We start from the raw sequence: 19,122 nt of genomic DNA, 5'->3' as shown, positions 1-19,122 counted from the left end.
ATTTCAGGACACCCCCCCTTCTTTTGCATGTTTTAAAAATATATATACTGGTAGCCTCAAAACAATGCTAACGCTGCAGCCTCTCTGAACCTTCTGACATGTTTGTTTCCATCCATCAGACACTGTTGGACCACAGCCCTTTCAGAAGCAATCTAGGTGGTGCACGTGTCTGGACAATACCACTGCATTCTAGAATAAGTATGACCTACAAAGAAGACTCAGGTGTGGTATCTGACACTTTGCAGACCTCTGATCCTAGACCTTTTCCAAGTAGGAGGTCTCAGCTACAGTGGAAAAGGCACAATAGGGTTTTTGTTCTATTGATTATTCTAGGCTAGGGAACCACCCTCATTAGGGCAGCTCACAGACCTGTGACGAATGCATAACCTCACAGTAAAGAGCAGAAAGTCACTCAAGAAATGGCACAGCTGCCCTTACCCCACTCACACACATGCACACACCACCCCAGAAGGGAGGTGAAGGCTGACTTCCGTGAGATAAAGGGGACAGACTCAGCAATGTTTAAATTCAAATGTTGGTCTGCCTGAATTTTGGGGGGAAACCCAATTTTATATAAGGACGCAGCATAATACACTGGAAAAAATACTGGAGTCAAACCTGAGTCTGAATCCCAGTTCCACTTCTCACCAACTATGTGACCTTATTAGACAGTTACTTAACTCCTTGATCTTCAGTTTCCTCATCTGATTACAGGAATAAAACCTATGGCTACGTGATCAGTGTAAAGATGTAAAAATGGAAAGTATGCAGAGTGTAAAGATGCATTAAATAGTATCTATTATTACTTTACTTATTAACTTATTTTTGTTGTTGTTGTTTTTGAGGAAGATTAGCCCTGAGCTAACATCTGCTGCCAATCTTCCTCTTTTTGCTGAGGAAGGCTGGCCCTGAGCTAACATCCGTGCCCATCTTCCTCCACTTTATACGTGGGACGCCTGCCACAGCATGGCTTGCCAAGCGATGCCATGTCCACACCCGGGATCCGAACCGGTGAACACAGGGCCGCCAAAGCAGAACGTGTGCACTTAACCACTGCGCCACTGGGCTGGCCCCTGATTATTACTTTAAAAGACCCTTACTGGTATAACCTTTCTGGGGCAATTTGGCACAATGTAATCAAAACTTTTAGAATGTAAATAGCCTTGGATACAAGGACTAATTTTATTTGTAAAAATATGTTTACATAAGCGCAAACTATTGAAAATAACTTAAATGCCCAACAGTAGAAGACGAGGTAAATAAATTTTGCATACCCACAGAGCGGAATACTATGTAGCTATTAAACATGATAAAAAATTTTCTCTGCATGGCAATAAATACATGATTAAGTTATAAACCAGTATACAGTCATGCAACGTATAATGATGTTTCAGTCAATGATGGACCACATATGTGACGGTGGTCCCATAAGATGAGTACCATATAGCCTAGGGGTGTAGTAGGCTAGACCATCTGGGTATGCATAAGTACACTCTATATGACGTTCACACAACAACGAAATCGCTTAACGACATATTTCTCAGAATGTATATTCCCATTGTTAAGTGACGCATGGTATACTGTATAAATCCCATTTATGAAAAGTCACGTTTGTACAAATGCAAGACAAAAGTTTAAATGAATAGATTCACAGTTAACAGTGATTATTTTTTAATGATGGGGATATAAGAGTTTTTCTTTTTCTCTTTACAAGTCTATATTTTCCAAATTTTCTTTGATGAACCTAGATTACATATCAAAATATCCATGTTTTAAAGAAACAAAAAAAAAATTCTTTCTGATTGCATAGAACTTTGCTCTAGTGGAAGAAACAGCCATATATTAAAAACCCCATAAAATGTAAGGCAGAGTAAAATAAGAGCTAGATTGTAAGTTAAACAGGAAGGGAAAAAGGAGTGATTAATGTGAAGACAGAGGAAGTCTTCAAGAGGGAGGTGGCCCTTAAGCTGAGCCTTAAGCTAAACCCAAGCTAAACCTTAAACTAAGAGTAGGAATTTTAAAAAGGGAAAAGAGGAAAGGATAAGGATGGACATTTCCGGCTTAGGGACCAGGATAAACAATGGTTATATAGGAATGTATAGGTTGTATTCAACCAGGAATAAGGAAGAGTCTTGTTTGGCCAGATGGATGGAGGGATGGATGGATGGATGGATGGATGAATGGATGGCGGGGAAAGAGAGACAGACAGACAGACAGAGGCAGAGAAAGACAGAGAGAGAGAGAGAGGGAGAGAGAAGGAAGGAAAGAAGAAAGAAGGAAAGAAAAGAACCGAAGAAAGAAAATTAAATCAGCAAATGAATGGTGAAGGGACCGTTAGCCAGAGGCTAGTTTTTGATCTTGAAGAGAACCCAGAAAGGGCTAAGCTCTAAATTCATCTTTCTTTGTTGGTATTTGAAACTTCAGTGTTGATGGTTTTTAACCTATATCTCTGCCCAAGCTCATACTCACTACGGTCCACTCTTTGCCGAACTCCTTGACCCTCTTACCCACTTGAGACTCAATGTGCCTACACAACCAGAGCCTGGGAAACACAGCTGCAATCACTCAAATGGCAGGGCCCACTGGCCCAACATTCACCTCCTTTTACACAACCCATCCCAGGAGACTGGGCCACGCCACAACTTGTGGGATAAGGACGTTGAGTTCCAAGCTCCGCCCGAACTGAACTTTCTCAGTTGCCTGGATCTAACTGGACGGTCTCCTCACCCTAGCATTCCTTGGTTTGCAAAGAGCAAAGCCTTTAAACAAAGGCACTGGGCACCTCATTTGGCAAGTGGAAAGGTGAGAGTCGGCCTGAACTGAGAACCAGGAGAGGGGAATTCTGAGGGCAGGAGCTCAGCATCTTGTGCCATACTACGGCCCCACTAAGGGGCAACAAGCCTGCCATGGGGACTTCGGGCAACTTCCCCTCTTGTTGGCCATCGCCAGCTGGAAGTCAGAGCAAACACCAAGTTCAGGGGCAGCCCCGACTCCAGAAGGCTTCTCCTAAGAGGGAACAGGGATTTACTCCAGGCCCTTAAGAGCCCAGGTAGAGCAGTTAACTTTCAGCTGATCACTTGGGGCCTGGGGAGGGGGAAGGGTGGGCGGAGAGAAGAGAATGTTTGCAGTAAGTCTGTGAATGAGGCATCCTCCAGAATGAATAGGGAGGCCTGGGCAGCTGAACTGGGGAGACGAGCAGCGCCAGAGCAGCTGGACCTTCCCCGGTCAGCAGGGAAACAGTTGTCTCATTTCCAGGCTTCGGGGAAGGAAGGAAGAGGCAAAGGTGGTGTCTACAGGGTGAGCTGGAGCCCCCAGCAGCCCCACAGGAATGAGGCACTGTAAAAACAGGGCGCAGCTGCTGGTCAGGCTCTCTGACCCTGGACCTCGCCCTCCCGGATAACGACTCCCCAGAACTCACTTCTCCCAAAGTCATCCATCACCGCCCCAGACACAAGCCATCACTCACTGCTTCTGCCTGACCAGCAGCAGGCACCCGGCAGAGCCCTGCTGATCCACCTCTGAGCTGGGGCCACAGGCTCCAAAGGAATCCCTGATATGCTCTCTCCAGTTCCTGCCCACCCTAGACTCCAGGTAGTGACAGAAACCAGGTGACAGAATCCTGGCCTGATTCTTTGTTTGGGCTCCCTCCCCTCCCCCACTGGAGCCATTTGTTCTTCCCTGAGAAATTCCTCCTCCCTGACTTCGGGGAGCTGGCTGGCAAAGCCAGAGTGGAAAATCAGTGAAGCTAATGGTGTAGCAATGCAGAAGCCAGAGCCAAGAACACAGCCCTGGAGTGGCTTTGCTGCACTTGCCCAGTGTGGTCAAGCAGGACACGTGAGCGCTCCTCCCTCACATTCCCTCACATGCTGAGATGGGTCCTCCCTGCCCCCACCCCACTCAGCTCAGCTCCGGGAACACTTGCAAACACACCCTTTCAAAGGCACCCTAGTCACTTCTCTCTGGGGAGGGGGTTGTGGGGCCGAGCAGATCCTCTGGGGAGACTCAGTAGCTAAGCACCCTGAGATTTCCACAGACCTAAATCCTCCACCCTGGTCTCCAGTGGGTCATCCAATAGCACCTTTTGCTCCATGTAATTCCACTCGCCTTCTGGCAGAGGGTGACGAAACTCCCCTTAAATGTTCAGTGTGAATTAGAAGTCAACGGGTTCTTTTCACAAGAAGAAATTACACTGGGGATGGGTGGGGCAGAGGAACACTCCTGCATATGTCCCAGGGCAGCCATCAACACTGCTCCTGCCGCCACAACCAATCGGCTGCAGCCAGTGGGATCACAGCCTGTCTGAGGCTGGTAGTGGATACCCTCTGGCACCTATTTGAGGCTCCCCTATAGCCAGGCTGAAATGCATACCCCTTTGGGCCAAAGACGGCTGCAGGAGCCCTTGGGGGGCTTGCCTGGGGCAGCCAGGGCCCTACAACTTGAAGCTAGGGCAATGTCTCTGGCACCACTGGCAGCCTCTCCCCCATGGGCGCAGGTTTCTGCAGAACACAAAGACAAAGCCTTGCTTTGTGGCGCCCGGCATCCAGGGGGCTTGCAGCCAGAAATGGAATCGTGCGGCTTTTCCATTAAGTGTAACCTCTCCCCCTTCAACCGGCCACCAGACTCCTTCAAATCTGGGTAGGTGGGAGGAGCTGTAAAACCTCAGCCCATTAAATCGCTTATTAGTTGCAGGTTTCTGAGCATGTAGGCAAGTATTTTGAGACTGCCAGCCTCATACTGTCCTCTCGACCAAGGAGTCTGGGGTGTTTAACCCACATGACTGCTGAAAAGGAGGCAGGACCCGACTCCCAACAGCAAGAAGTGGCCTTGTAAGCAGTTTCAGATTCACCTACTTGCTTTTCCCCAAGACTTATTCAAAAAGAGAGAAAAAAAGTAGAAACAGCCCTCCCCAAGCTCAAAATGTCTTTCAAGTTGGTGCTTATCTTTTCAAAGGCGCATTCTACCCCTCAGCCCCTGACCCAGCTTCAGTCTATCCACACACAACTCCCTTCTCCCTCAAAGCCTGATCTGAAACAAGCTTAGCCTCTTTAAGATCCCAAACCAGAGAAGGGAAAGGAGAGCGAGGGAAGGCGGGAGGCTGGTTTTCCTGGAACCCTTATTAACTCAACTTTCCAAGGACAGCCAGAAACTCCAGGCCCTCCCCACTCCCTCAGGAGCATTTGCAGACTGGGGGAAGGGCTCCCAACACACACACGCACACACACACTCTCTGCAAAGCCTTTCTAAAGGCGAAAAGCTCTCAGTGTGGGCAGGATTTGGGGTAGTTTGTTTTAAACTTTTAGACAAACTTTTTGTACACAAATTATGGTCTTTTCTGAAGAGAACAGCAGCATTATTATTTAACAATCAGCAGGGCCAAGACTATACAATAATGCCTTACATTTGTGAGATACCTGTGGCTTACAAAGCCTGGAGATAGATTCTCCCTGTGACTTCGCAGCAGTTCCCTGAACATGGCAGGGCACGTGTTCTGCAGTCACAAAACTCAGCAGGGAGAGGAGAGGGACCTAACCAAACAGAGAGCCCGGACTTGATCTCCAAGTCCAGTGGATTTCCATTTCTGTGTCTGAAGGCATTCCAAGTCTCCCCATGAAACAAGAAGCCCCTCAGCATGTGGTGTCTTCTGTGGGGTCCCAGGAAAAGGGATCCACAACCGCCATTTGTCACTCATTGACTATGTACCAGGCACTGTTCTAAGAGCTTTGCATATGTTCTCATTTGATATTCACAATGACCTTAGGAGCAGACGTTCATTATCGATATATTTTAAAGAGCATAGAGAGGAACTTTCCAAAGAGCCAACAGTCAGCAAAAAGCGGAGCCAAAATCAAAGCCAAGGAACTCCAGGGAAAACACACGCCCACACAAAGACACGTACACGAATGGTCACAGGCGTTTTAGTAATAACAGCCCAAACTGTTAACAACCCAAATGGCCATCAACAGGTGAATGGATACACATTCACCATATAATTCTGTTATATGAAATTCTGGAATAGGCAAAACGAATCTATCGTGACAGAAAGTGGATCAGCGGTTGCCTGGGGTCAGTGCTGTGAAGGGGACTGATGCAAGGGGCATGAGGGAAGTTTTGGGGGTGATGAAAATGTCCCATATCCTGACTGGGGTGGTAGTTACATGGGACATTACATTTACCAGAACCTACTGAATTGTACACTTGAAATTGGTGTACTTAATAGAATGCAAATTATACCTCAGTTAAGTTGATTTTCTTTTTAAATGGCAGTCTAGCTTCCAGCTTCGCGGCCGCACAGCCTCCTAACAGCCCCATCCACCTGGCCTACTCCCGCCCTGTCCTTCACGGAGCCGGTACTTCATCCTCATCAAGTCCTTCAGCCCCTGGCTCCACCCTCCATCACTGCCTCAGCTTCCTTTCCCAGTTTGCAACCAGCAGCTTCAATGACACCCTCCGCCCCCATCCCCTAGATTCCTTATGCTCGTGCCCTCAGACATCCCCTTCCTGCTTACAAGTGCCCAGGCCTGGGTTCCATACTGTTTACTTTCTCCACCCTCCATTCTCGGGCTGCAAGAGTTTGTCAGACAAAGTTTAAAAATAAAAAAGTACTTTCGGGTCCATCATAAATCCATATTCTCAAACTGCATCCAAGCCCTCATTGCTTTTGGACTCCCATCACCGTCTACGCCGTGGCTGATTCGAAGCTTCCCCATTCCTCACAGACCTCCCACCCCAATTCACTCCCTTTCCTCTCATCTCATCCTGTCTTTGTCTCTATTCACCCAGAGTTGATACCCAACTTACTTAAAGATTCTATTTCTATAGTATCTCTGCTATTCTTCCTTCCTTTACACTCTCACTGCTCCCATCCTAGTTCATTCCTTACTTCCTCTTGCTAGACATTCAAAACAACTGTTTAAAGCCTTTCTGGCAATAATGGTAGCAGCAGAAATAATCACTAACACTTTACTGTAAGTGCCTCTCTGGATTATCTCATTTAATCTTGTATTACTGACATCATTTTAAGGATGAGCTTAGTGGGTTTGAGTAATTTGTCAAAGCAAGTAATGCAGCTATGAAGTGGCAGAGCGGTATTCAAACACAGATCCATCTGACTTCTTCCTCCCATCCACCCAAATTCAGCTGTCAGATTAATTTTCTGAAAGCTGGATCATGTCAGCACCTGCTCAAAACTTTTCAAGATTCCCAGTGTCGGTCCATTTCAGTGTAGCTCCCTTAGCAGGACGTTGAGACCTTTCATGTGCTAACTCTACCCAATTTTCCACTCAATCCAGGATTTTCCAATCCAATTCTTCTCACAACTACCTACTCATCAGGCAAATCATTCTCTATATACCTTATACATCCTGCCTCAGTATCTTCATTCATGCTGTTCCACATGGAACGCCCTTTATTTCTCCCTTCCAGACCCCTCCCCCTCCTTCTAGACTCATCTCAGATGTTCTCTGCTCCCCTCTTCCTCCGCATTCCCACTTATTTTGTTAGAACTCCACTGTGTGGTTTATACACTGTCTATCTTGTATTTTGTTACCTCTGTACTTGTCTCCCCCTACCTGATGATGAACTCCCTCTGGGCAGAGATGGTCTCTCCCTCTTCGGGTCTCCAGTATGCTCTAGCTCAGGTCTTGCCTTCAGTTCTGTTACTGAATGAAACAGAAACCTGCCTGCTCCAGCCAGTGCACCTTCTAGAAAATCTCACATACCCTTCCCTCCTCCTTCTCCATCACCACAGAAGTGAACAAATATTCTGACTCATCATTCAAACAGGTCCTGATAGCCGAGACTGATGGCCCTTTAAATGCAGCTACCACGTCACATGCACACCTGAGCCTTCCACCCACTGCCTGCCAACCCTCTCTATTTATGTGATCAGCCACTGAGTCACGAGCCACACTGCCCTTTGGCAGCAGAAATGCCCAAGTATTAGTTCTCAAAGCCTCAAAAACCACCAGGTGTGCTGTACCCCTAATTTCGATGAAGTATCTTCAAACTACAGCAAATCCCATAAACAATGTGGCCAGTCCCTCCTGTTACTAATAATCTCTCTGAATTCCCAACAAGATACAGCTCTCTACCAGCTCCACGCCCCATAATGCTCCCTGGTTCTCAACCTCTTTCGAATCCCTCCAGCAGGACACATCCAAAGCGAACCGCTCAGCAGGCCTCGCAACAGGGCCTGTGAGATGTGGGAAAGGAAGGCAGAACGGCAGGCACGTGGCCATGACTGCCGACCCTCCTAGAAGACATGTCTTTGAAACAATTTTCCAGAAGCCAGAGGTCTTTCTCAAGCTCCCACATCCCTCAACATCTCCTGTAGTCTGATCTCCAAGTTCTAAACGCAAATTCATTGGTCACTTGCTCCCCATTGTATCACCCAACCCCATTTTATACATAATTGAGGTTAGGGAGCCAGCTCTTGGGTCCCAGTCAGAAGTTCTTTTTTCAGGAAGAGAAAAGCATAAACTCACCCTGAGTATATCACCTCTAGCAAACAGATGTCACCAGCATTCATGACCCAACCTCTGATGAAGTTGGTGACATTTATAAGCAGGCCCAAACCAGCCCAGGTATCTTGGGAGTCTCTCCTACAGGAAAGGACCCTTTGCTTGACCTGGGATGGTTTACCACATGACCTCCAATCACATCACCTCCATCCCAGCCTGCCTTGTTTCCAAGGACCAGGAGTCCAGGCCAGGAGTCCGGGCTGACCCTCAGATCATGCTGTACCTTGTTCAGGCAAAGTTGGGGCCGGCCTGGCGGTGCAGAGTGTGGCTGTGACCAGCACAGCCCAGAAGAGGAGGCACTTCCAGCTCCACATCCCAGTTCTGCAGTTAGAAGTGGGTGACAAGGCTCCACACCTCCATGGAGACTCCGCCTTGAGCCTGATCCTCCTTTTCAAGCAGACTCTGAGGAAGGAAAAAACCAAAAAGTTAGGAGGGTCTTCACAGGGATGGAAGACAAGGAAAAAAAGAAGGCACAGCATGTCGCAGAGTCGCCCTGTCCAGAAGGGTGCTTGAAGCAATAACTGACTCAGGCCCTAATTAGACAAAGGAGAGCTTTAGCTCAGTTCTACAACTATTGATTGCGTGTGGACCATGTGGAAGCCTTGCTGGGAAAACCATCACGAGGTTCTCCAAGGCACAAGCCCCAAGATCACTTGTGCTGGGAAAGCGAATGGCCTCATAAAGTCGCAAACAGTTGTACCTCGTTGTGCACAAGGGCATCAGAGCGTGGTGGGACTGCAGGAGGCTCGAGCATGCTGACAATCCCCCAGTAGAAGACTGCACTCACTCTAGGGCAAACCCCGCCTTAGGTGAGGGATAAAGAGAGAGGACTTATGGAACAAGCCAAGGACGAGGAAATGGGAGCCAAGTAAGAGCCTGACCCTCCTGGACCTATGTGATGAGGAAGCTATGAAATAAGTGATCTCGGCGGCTCTTTCTCTTTGTCTCTAAAACTGGATGCATCACAGGGATCTGTGGTTCTACCAGCTTCCCTCACAGATAGAACACAACTCGCACCAACTGCTTAAAAAGGGCCTTGGAGTGTGGAACCAGGAGGTGGCCCCCGCTCTCCTCTCACGCTGAAAGGTGACAGCTGACGTCCAACAGAAATGAGTCCAGAAGTGGGGAAAAAGGTCAGAGTCAAAGGGCTCTTGCAAAGGCTGACTGGAAGATGGCTCATGCCAGGCCCGGCTAAAAGGATAGCCCTTTACCCTTCTCAGTCTGAGTGGTAACATCAAAGACAATTCCCTAGGGTGTCAAGGAACAACAGATCCTCACTGCTAAACATTTACCAAGTGATAAGACTTTCTCGGCACCGTTTGGGCTACGTGGGGGTGACCATCTCTGTCTTCCAGGTGGCTTTTGTCCTAAATACTCCAGGGAACCATCCAAGTTATTCAGAGAATCCACTTCCCCGGAACATGCCCTAATGTGGAGCTTCAGCCCGGCCTCCCCCGGAGCCAGACAGGGCCCCTGTGAGTGAGTCAGCCCTGGCTGGCAGAAACCCCCAGATTCCTGGCTTCGTTCACATGTGCTTGCCAGCAGGAACAGGCATGCACTGCCACTAGCTCCCTCCTAAGGCTTTCCTAAAATTTTTTAATGATTTCAAATCAAAGAAAAACAAAACATTTCTATTTTTTTAAATTTAGAAAAGGGATTAGAAGAGACAGAATAGAACGAATATTTACTGAACACCTATGTGCCAAGCATCTACTAGGTAAAATTTATAACTATAAAACTTGATTTCTTCCTCACTATAAACTTATGAGGAGTAGGAATTATTATTCCCTGTTAAGCAATGGGGAAACTGAGCCTCACAGAGGTTAAGTACTCTGCCCAAGCACCTGCAGCTGTAAGCAGCTGCCTGGGACTCTCACCACCTGGGTTTTCAGATGCTAGAGGACAGGGTGGGAGGAAGCAAATACCAGGCTGATCAAGCCTGGCTCTATCTGACACAAACTCATTGTCTCCAAAGGGCATCCCTGTGCCATAAAGAAACCAAGCAGAAAAGGACAGATCCGAGGTAACCCTGGAAATGGGAGAGTCTCAATTCTCAGTTCCTTTGGTTGAGGGAAAAGATCCTTGGAAGCAGCTCACAGATGTGCCATCTAGGATACGATTCCTGGTGTGGGACAGAAGCAATGCTTGCCATGGGACATCCCTAAACCACATCCCACATCTCATTACATCCCAAAGATACACCAAACGGATGCAGGCCTGTCACCCAGAAAGGTACACCTGCCGAAGAGCCTAAGTCCCACAGGAATTACCACAGTAATGAATGCATTTTTAGTATCCAATGGGCAAGGGTGGTGTCATCTTGAGATGACTGAGCTTGTTTCCAAATGAGGCAGACAGACAGCTTCCACCACCACTCAGTGTACTTCAAACTAATCTGGAAGCTTCCCTGTAAGAACCTCTTCCTCTCCTTGCATTCTTGGCCTCAAGCCCCACATCTGTAAAACCAAGGATGTTAAGAAATCTCTCCTCCTGGCACCAGCTCCTGGAATGAGAAGGTAAGTGGGCACACAATCCATTGCAGAAAACACAGTGACATAAACCACTAGTCCACACGCTGTCCGGGACCCTAAGGACGGACACCTCCTCCTTCACCTCACCTTCTCATTCGACTAATTAATGCATTCTTAAAATCCCCGAGGAACCGTCTCCTTCCTTCACTGCTTGACAGGTGTGACCTGCAGCCCCGCAGGTGTACACAGCAGCTTCCTCACAGAGCCTGCAGCTGGCTCGACATCGACCTCTCCCGCATCAGTCAGGCCTCCTGGGACTGGCAGCCCAACTCCACCTGGGTGCATTTCCCTCACTGGGAATCAGGGAGACGCACACACAGCATCTCAGTTTCCCACTTGTCAGAGCTAAAATATTTGTCCTGCCTACAACACAGGTGGTCATGAGGCTCGAACAGGCGGCATGGGTGAAAGTGCCTGCTGTCTCCTCTCTAAAGCACTAATCAAATGTAAGGAATCACGAACACTGTGCTTGAGGCACTCCTCGACAGCACTCTCGGGAGACTGTGGTAATGACGGTGGGAAGACACGAACTTCCTCCCTTTAGGAAGTATTGCTCACTATCCGTCTTTAAGCCCTATACTCCAGACTTCGCTGCCCCATATGGTGGCCATTAGCCACTTGTGGCTATTGAGTTCTTGAAGCGTGGCTAGTACAAACTGGGATGTGCTAGAAACGAAAAATACACACCAGATTTTGAAAGTCTGGTATGAAAAGAAGAATGTAAAGTATCTCAATTGTTACATTGATTACATGTTCAAATGATAATATTTTGGAGACATTGGGCTCAATCAAATATATTATTAAAATCTAAACAAATAAATGAATTAATAAAAAAGAATTTCACTTGTTTCTTTTTACGTAATTTCACACACGGCGACTGGAAAATCTAAGATTACATGTGGCTTGTGTTATATTTCTATGGAACAGCACAGCTCCAGGCAACCTCTATGGCTGACCAAGTGCTGCTCCTTTGCCCTTCCTCTATCTTCAGTGGCCCAAGCTTTCCTACTCCCTGAGCCTCACCTAAAAAAGCCGCCTCTTCCACAAGTCTTTCCTGAGGTTTCTAGCTGAGAATCTCATCCCTCTGAAGTTCCAAAACACCATGGGACTGCAAGCTCCTTAAAAGCAGAGTCTACACCTGAACTAACCTTTGTTAATACCCTTAGCACGTAATAGGCACACAGCAGATGCTGATATATTTGTTAATTGGATGAAGAAATGAATGAAAGAAAGAAAGGCTGATTGAAAAGAAACCCATATACATCCTCTTGCAGAAAAGAGGCTGAAAATGCCAGAGAAAAGCAATAGTCAAGGACTCCTTGTTCCCCAGCCAGCTCTATTTCAAAGCAAATCAACTGAGACATTTTCTAAACATCTTAATTTCTTAGAATTGAGGAAGTAACACCAAAACATTAATTCCTTTAGATGGGAATAAGACTTACTTCTTAATAGAAATGGTCGCTTTCCCCAAAAATGAGTGTTCTCTACTCACTGTTGAGAGTTGACAGGGTAAGTACGTAATAAACATCTAAAAAAGTTATGCAGCTCAGCTTGCAAAATTTTAGTTGGTCCGAAGGATAATGCTAATTATTAAATTTTGAGTCCCTGTAAAAAAAGTTTCCAAATGTCCTTGAGGGTGAGGTATATAAAAAATTAGTAATGATAAATGAAACACTAACTGATCCAACACAATCTAGGAACCTTTGCTATTGAAGACTGGATGGGCTAGTGGACCACTACCACATTCTTGGAGTTGTTCACCCAGGTGAGTGCTACTTACTTGGGGACCAGAGGTAGCTTCTTTAATCGCAAGGGGAGAATTTCTGTTTAAGGTAGATGCAACCTTACGGAAAAAAGCAAATATCTTAGCCGAAGTCTGGTATTTAATCCCTCTGGAAACCCAGAATCTTCTCTAAAGCTCTACATCTGGACTCCCACAAGTCCCTGGTGCATTCAGACCTTTTGCAAAGCTCTTGGGAAGACAAATGCAAGACAAATTTCCCAAGAGGAAATTAAACTCATCTCAAGTGAGGCCTTTTCAGAACAAGACGTTTGAAACAATTTTTTCTACCTCCTTTTCCTCCAGCAGCAACAGGCTCAAACTTATCTAGGAAGCTCTTAACTAACAGCCATTTTGATAAAAGAGATTTAAAAAGTGGAGGTAAGGGGGGCCAGCCTGGTGGCCCAGCGGTTAGGTTCACACGTTTTGCTTAGGCAGCCTGGGGTTCGCTCGTTCGAATCCCGGGTGAGGACCTACGCACCACTTGTCAAGCCATGCTGTGGCAGGCGTCCCACATATAAAATAGAGGAAGGTGGGCACGGATGATAGCTTAGGGGCAGTCTTCCTCAGCAAGAAGAGGAGGATTGGCTGCAGATGCTAGCTCAGGACTAATCTCCCTCAAACCCCGCCCCCCCAAAAAAACAAAAAAAAAAAATGGAGGCAAGAAGAAAGCATTCAGAGAAGCTGGTTGTTAAAACCCCAAGCTCACAGGAGCAAATCTCCTATTTTAGGAGTCTTGTTTCAGGTCAACACCCAAAACAAGCAAAAAGCATACAACTAAAAGCAAAAACCCATGGACTTTTCTTGGTCTCCATGGCTGGAGTCTGCCTACTCAATGCTCAACTCGATTTTCCTGCCCTCTGGAGTCCGCCAGGAATAAAGCTAGCCCAGGCTGCGGGATGCCTGGACATATTCTAATCCTCTCCCTCAGTAGGGGTGGGACCATAGCATCTGCGATGCTCTTCTTCATGTCTTCCTGTGTGTTGCTTCACTTGCTATTCTAAGGAGGCCTAACGGAACTTTCTAACATCCTCCATGGCCAGAGGCCAAGGAAAAGAAGCACTCAAGACTGTCTACTTTGGAACCAAAGGAAGTAGTGCCCACTCTGGCGGAAATCCCATTTGTGAAAAGGCCTCCGAAAAGGACATTTCTACAGGCATGGTAAAAGCAGGCAGTGAAAGTACACATGTCCAAGTGGCTCTCCATCTGGATGGCCCTCATTAAAAAGCTGACCCTCAGCTATGACTAAGAGTCAGTGCAACAGATATTTCAAGGAGCTCCTCACTGATGCAGTACCCAACCATCCCAGCTGAAGCCAGGCCCCAGCAGCCTCCCTGTCCCCACATACCCTGTGCTCCCCTGGGGGTCAGCAGCAGCCCTGGAGCTTCTCCCAACCACCTGGGGGGAAATATGTAAACGAGTCATTAGGGAGGCAGGTCATCGGGACAGAAGGCTGGCAATGGCTCTCCCTTGGTCACTGAAAGGAAGGGAGATGACCCAGGCGTGGGGGTAATTAGCCAGACAGAGGCACCTCCCATGGAGCTCTGCTACTTTGCTTTAAACAAGCCTCAGAGAGGAAACTGGGAGCCTGGGTCAATGGGGGAAAATGGCCACCTTCTGCTAAACAGTCTCAAGGCTAGGGTTCTACAATTTAGACGGTATTCCAAAAAAAGCGCTGGTCCGGAGGTGCAAAGGGCAGGGCACATGTGGGAGGAAACAGGCACCTTAATTACCATGTCTAGAGAAAGTGCGATTTCATTACAGCCTCCAAAACTACCGCCCAAAGGAGGAAACCAGAGAAGTGTTTTCAATTTGAAAGAGACTGGACAGGAGAAGGTGAGAAAGACCGACTCTCCCCACCTCCCGCACCTTTGGACCAGAAGGGGCTTTCCTACCTCAAAGGATTTTACCAAAAAATCCAACCCCTGCTTTCAAATCTGGAGCCGTTATTTAAATGGTAAACTGTCCCACTTTAGTTTCCGGGGACTGCAGCCCAAATAACTCCTTAAAAATGCACAAGGAGCGTCTCTGGTAGCAACAGCCCCCGCCCCCCCCCTCCACCCGCCCTCGGCCGCTGCGCCCCGGGCTCGCTCCAGGGAGGGTGGAAAAGGGACGCGTGACGCCACCGCCGGGCGGCCGGAGACCGGACGGCGGGCTCCGGACAGGGTCAGACGCTCCCGCTGCTCCAGCTATAACTGAAGGGACGAAAAAGCAACGCTTTGGTTCCAGAAACTTCCGTCAGGGCCAGTTCTGGGTCAGACCCATGGCCAGAGGCCACCCCTGACAGATGAACCATTCGCAAGTGCCACCCCCAAGATCTTGGCCCCATCTCCGACGATCCTGCATACGATGCCTCTTTTCCGCACAAGCTAGAAAACACCACCACCCTCCGATCCTAAGTAACTTGAGATCTAGGGTAACTTTCTTTTCTCCCCAAATCCCAAAGCCTCATCTCCACGTCTTAAGAAATTTTAAAGAGGGAGGTGGTAAGGACAAGTTGAAGAACCCCAGTCTTAATGAGGGGGAGAGGGAAGGGAGGAAGAGGGATGCTAACAATGTGACTGCGGTGTACCCGTGTGGGGAGAAACGGAACCAGATGCGACCGCTACATCTGGAAAATGGGGGGGAAAGTGTTGGGGGTGAAAGACACCACAGAAACTTTTAAATGGGCTAATAGCTTCTGGGCCCAGAAAGGAGAAGCTGGTTTCACACCGCCCCCCGCCCCTAAGGCGTCTGGCTGCCTTCAGAGGATATGTGTTAAATTAACTCCATCTATAACGTCAATAAATTCCTCTGCACATGAGGGTTCTAGCCCCTCTTCTCCCAACCCCAAACATAATGGGAGAGGGGAGCGGGGGGCAGAGGGGTCTGGGCCAGAGAACCAACATGTATTGCTGCCGAGTGAACCGCACCGGACAAAACCCTCATCCCTTCCCCCACCTCCTAGAACCAGATTGGAACTGAACATTCCCCTCCCCCCGACCCCATAATGGGGCTTAACATCACCCGCTGGGCGCCCTCTCCTTCCCCAAACTTCCGACCCTTTCTGAGATGGAGCAAGTAGAAGATAACCCCCTCTGGAAAAGGGAATTCCTTTCTCGCTCTCCGCTAAAGCAGATTCAGCCATTTGGTGACGACACCTCCTTAAGTCCTCTTCGGAGAGAAGCTAACCTACCCCCCCCCCCCACTTCCTTCCCTCATCCTACCCCCACCTACCCACCCACTCCCAACCCCGACCCCAGACTCTCCCGGAGGTGAACAAGGACTTAGAAATACCCCGGATTTTGAGCGTTCCGCCCAAAGCTACCTGCTGAATTGGGGTGAGTCCCCACGAGTGGACTGAAAAGAGATGGAGTGGAATGCAACACACACACACACGCACGCACTCCTCGCTGCCCACTCCCACCCTCCCCCCCAGTCCGAGGAGACCGAGGGCCGCCGCCGCCTTCGCCCCGGCCCTGAGCCTCCCGGACTCACCGCGGAGCCGCCGCCGCCGCCTCGCCAGCTCCCCGGCGCGAGTTGGCGGAAAAGTTGGGCGGCAGGAGGAGCGGCGGGACGGGCGCGGGGAGGGGGCGCAGAAGGCGACGCGAGCGGAGCGCAGGGAGGGGAGACAAAAGGGGGGCGCAGAGCGCTGGGGGGAGGCTGGAGGTGGAGGGGGGCGGGTAGCGAGTAGAGGGAGGCGCCGGATCCGACTGGGCTTCGGTGCCGAGAGCGCGCAGCCAGGAGGCTCCGGCGCCGGGGGCCGCTCGGGACGCCAAGCCCGCCCCGGATCCGGGGGCGCCGCGGCTCTTACCTCACTCGGCGCTGCGGTTCCGCCTCTGGAGAGTCCGCCGTGGCTTGTGCGGGCGGGCGGGCGCCCGCGTCCCCGGCTCCGGCCCGCCGCCCCCGGGCTCCGCTCGGGTCCTGGCTGGGCCGCGAGAGCCCGGCGGCAGGCGCTCGAGTCCCAGTGGCGCTCGGTGCGCGGCGCCTCCAGCCCGGGCGGGAACAATGGAGCCGAGGCTGGTGCCCCGGAGGCGGGGCGGGGGGAGGGCTCCGGTCCGCCGCCCGGGGTCTCCAGACCCTGCGGCCCCCTCTCCAGAACCGGGCGGCGGCGCCTCAAGCTTCTTGCAGACTGGGCTCCATCGCCCCGGCGCCGCGGCGCGCCCGACTGCAGCACTGGTGCGGTGCGCCCTGCGGGGCGCCCCTCGGAGCAGAGAAAAGTCCTCGGTCTCCGCTGCTCTTCCAGCTGCGGCGCGCGCTCGCGGCCGGGGAAGGCGAGGTCGCCGCAATGCGCTAAGCAGAGTAGCGGTGCTGTCCGGACGTTGTCGCCCAGCGCCGGGCACAGCCCGGGCTCCTCCGCGCGCTGCGGCCGCCCCAGAGTTCGGGCTCCCGCTCGCCGCCGCCGCTGCCGAGGCCGCCGCACCAGTGCCCGCAGGAGCGCTCCGAGCGCTGTGCGCCGGCGAGGCGCGAGGGCTCGCTCTCTCGCTCCCACCCCGCGCTAGTCCCACCCCCTCCTCCTCCCCCTGCAGCGGCCTGCTGGGCCTTGTAGTTCCTGAGCCGCGGCCCCCGAGAAGGGGGGAGCCGGCTGAGTTGCCCCGAGCTCTGCCGCTCCTCTCCTGCAGGCTGGTCTCCTTGGGCGCGCGTGCCCCTCCATCTGAGCACCGCCAGAGGGGCGCCCGAATTTCAGGCCGTGGACAGATGAGCAGTTTGGGGGGGGTGAGGTGAGGCTGTAGCCCTGAGGTTGCCCATGGTGGCACGGGAGTCTTTGGAGGCTGACTGTGTGCCTTGGAGAAATGATTCTCGCTCTTCATCTCAGTTTTCTCATCTGTAAAAGGGGGATAATAGTACTTTCCGTATAGAGTTGAGGATTAAGTGAGGAAGGAACTGGCACATAGTTACTCAATAAATACAAGCTATTTTTATTCGTGAGAAGCTCGATCCCCCGTTCCTCAGACCCTTTCCTTCCATCTCACGTTCCCCACCTCGTAGTTTAGGTTTGGGGGTCCACGGGAGCTGGGTCCTGTGAGTTCTACAGCGTCCTTCTTGGCCTCCGGAAGTCTCCAGCCTGCAGTGAATGTTTCGAAAGCAAAGAGTGAGCGGGGGCAGCTGCGGGTTGTTGTTGGGCTAGAAATTAGTAAGAGCCCACCCAGAGCACTCTCCAGTGCTCTATGGGACTCGAGGAAAAGTGGCTAAAATGCTCTCTCCCCTGGGTCCCTCCATAGCGTAGTATAATCAAGCAGTTCCCTAATTCAAATGGACACGAGTCCTCAGGAGAACTTCTGAAAAACACAAATTCTTGGCCTGCTCGAGGCTGAGGAATCAGTCTGTCCCAGGAAGGAGCAAAGAGTCTGTATTTTTTTAAGCTCCCATAGTGCCACTGGTAGGGTGAGAAGGATGCCACACTAGGTCTGAAAGATACCTCCATTCTGGTCCCTTTACTTATGAACTGTTTGATTTTGCAGAAGTCTTGCATCTGAAAACATCAAGACCTGTCCACACATTTCCCCCAGTTGATTGGGAGTCCCTTACAAGGTTGTCATGAGAATCAAATACAACAGGGATGTCAGGGCACCAAGAGTGTTACACAAACAGAAGTCACTATGTAAGTTAATGGTGGGGCCTGTTGCCTCATCCTCACCCCACCCAAACCCACTGGTTGTGGAAGCTCCAACACCGAAGGAGATACCCCCCCACCCCCCCCTCCCCCCAGTTTAAGGAAAGAGTCCCTAAGTTACTTCTCTATTTGATCAGCAGGAAAGAATAGTGACCAACACAGTGTCATTCACATAGTAAGAGCTCAATAAATTTCTATGGACTGACTGAAGAATATGTGTTTAATAAATATTGAGTAAATTTAAAACTAAATAAAAAGCAGAAACTCACATATTTGTGAAATAAATGAACTTCAGCCATTGGTTATAGGGTTAGTCCGCCTATAAGCTTCTCTCTTCACCCTGAAACCCTTCAGCTCCTGATCAGGATCTATGTATCCTCCCATATAAGCTGCCCACACATTAGGCCTCCTTTATTTTCAATAACACTCATTCCAGGCCTACAAGAAGGCCAAATTCACACCCCTCCGTCTTGGAGAGGCCTTCCCTGCCAATCCCAGCTCTGTGAGTCCCTGGAGCCCTGGTGTACCCCACTGATTTGATACTTAACTTTGTTAGTTGTCTTTTTCACTCTTTGTCTCTAACTAGCTCCTAAACTATACTATGGCAAGGATCCCATCTATGTATCTGATGTAGCTCAGGACTCTACTCAGGAGGTATCTCATTTGTATTTGTTGTTGATGGACTTGATGAGGATGACA

General features: G+C 49.8%; 1 protein-coding gene across 16 annotated transcripts in view; it reads right to left on the bottom strand.

The window, feature by feature from the left end:
- The window catches only part of FGFR1 (fibroblast growth factor receptor 1), a 47,563-nt gene extending 30,805 nt beyond the window's left edge, over positions 1 to 16,758 (bottom strand). For 8 of the 16 annotated variants that reach the window (XM_023630555.2, XM_023630557.2, XM_023630556.2 and 5 more), the window contains exons 1-2: positions 16,624 to 16,758; positions 8,743 to 8,921 (exon numbers count right to left, since the gene is read on the bottom strand). In XM_023630555.2, coding sequence (XP_023486323.1) covers positions 8,743 to 8,833 — 91 coding nt within the window. In that variant the 5' untranslated portion in view covers positions 8,834 to 8,921; positions 16,624 to 16,758. Of the gene's footprint in view, positions 1 to 8,742; positions 8,922 to 16,307; positions 16,435 to 16,623 lie in introns of those variants that run through there. The other 8 variants (XM_023630559.2, XM_070253059.1, XM_070253061.1 and 5 more) reach the window with 4 other exon arrangements.
- Positions 16,759 to 19,122: the final 2,364 nt, after the last annotated feature.

This window comes from Equus caballus, chromosome 27, assembly GCF_041296265.1.
Source record: "Equus caballus isolate H_3958 breed thoroughbred chromosome 27, TB-T2T, whole genome shotgun sequence".
Taxonomy (NCBI): domain Eukaryota; kingdom Metazoa; phylum Chordata; class Mammalia; order Perissodactyla; family Equidae; genus Equus; species Equus caballus.
Note: the sequence above shows the minus strand (reverse complement) of the source record. Positions and strands in the feature narration are given on the sequence as shown.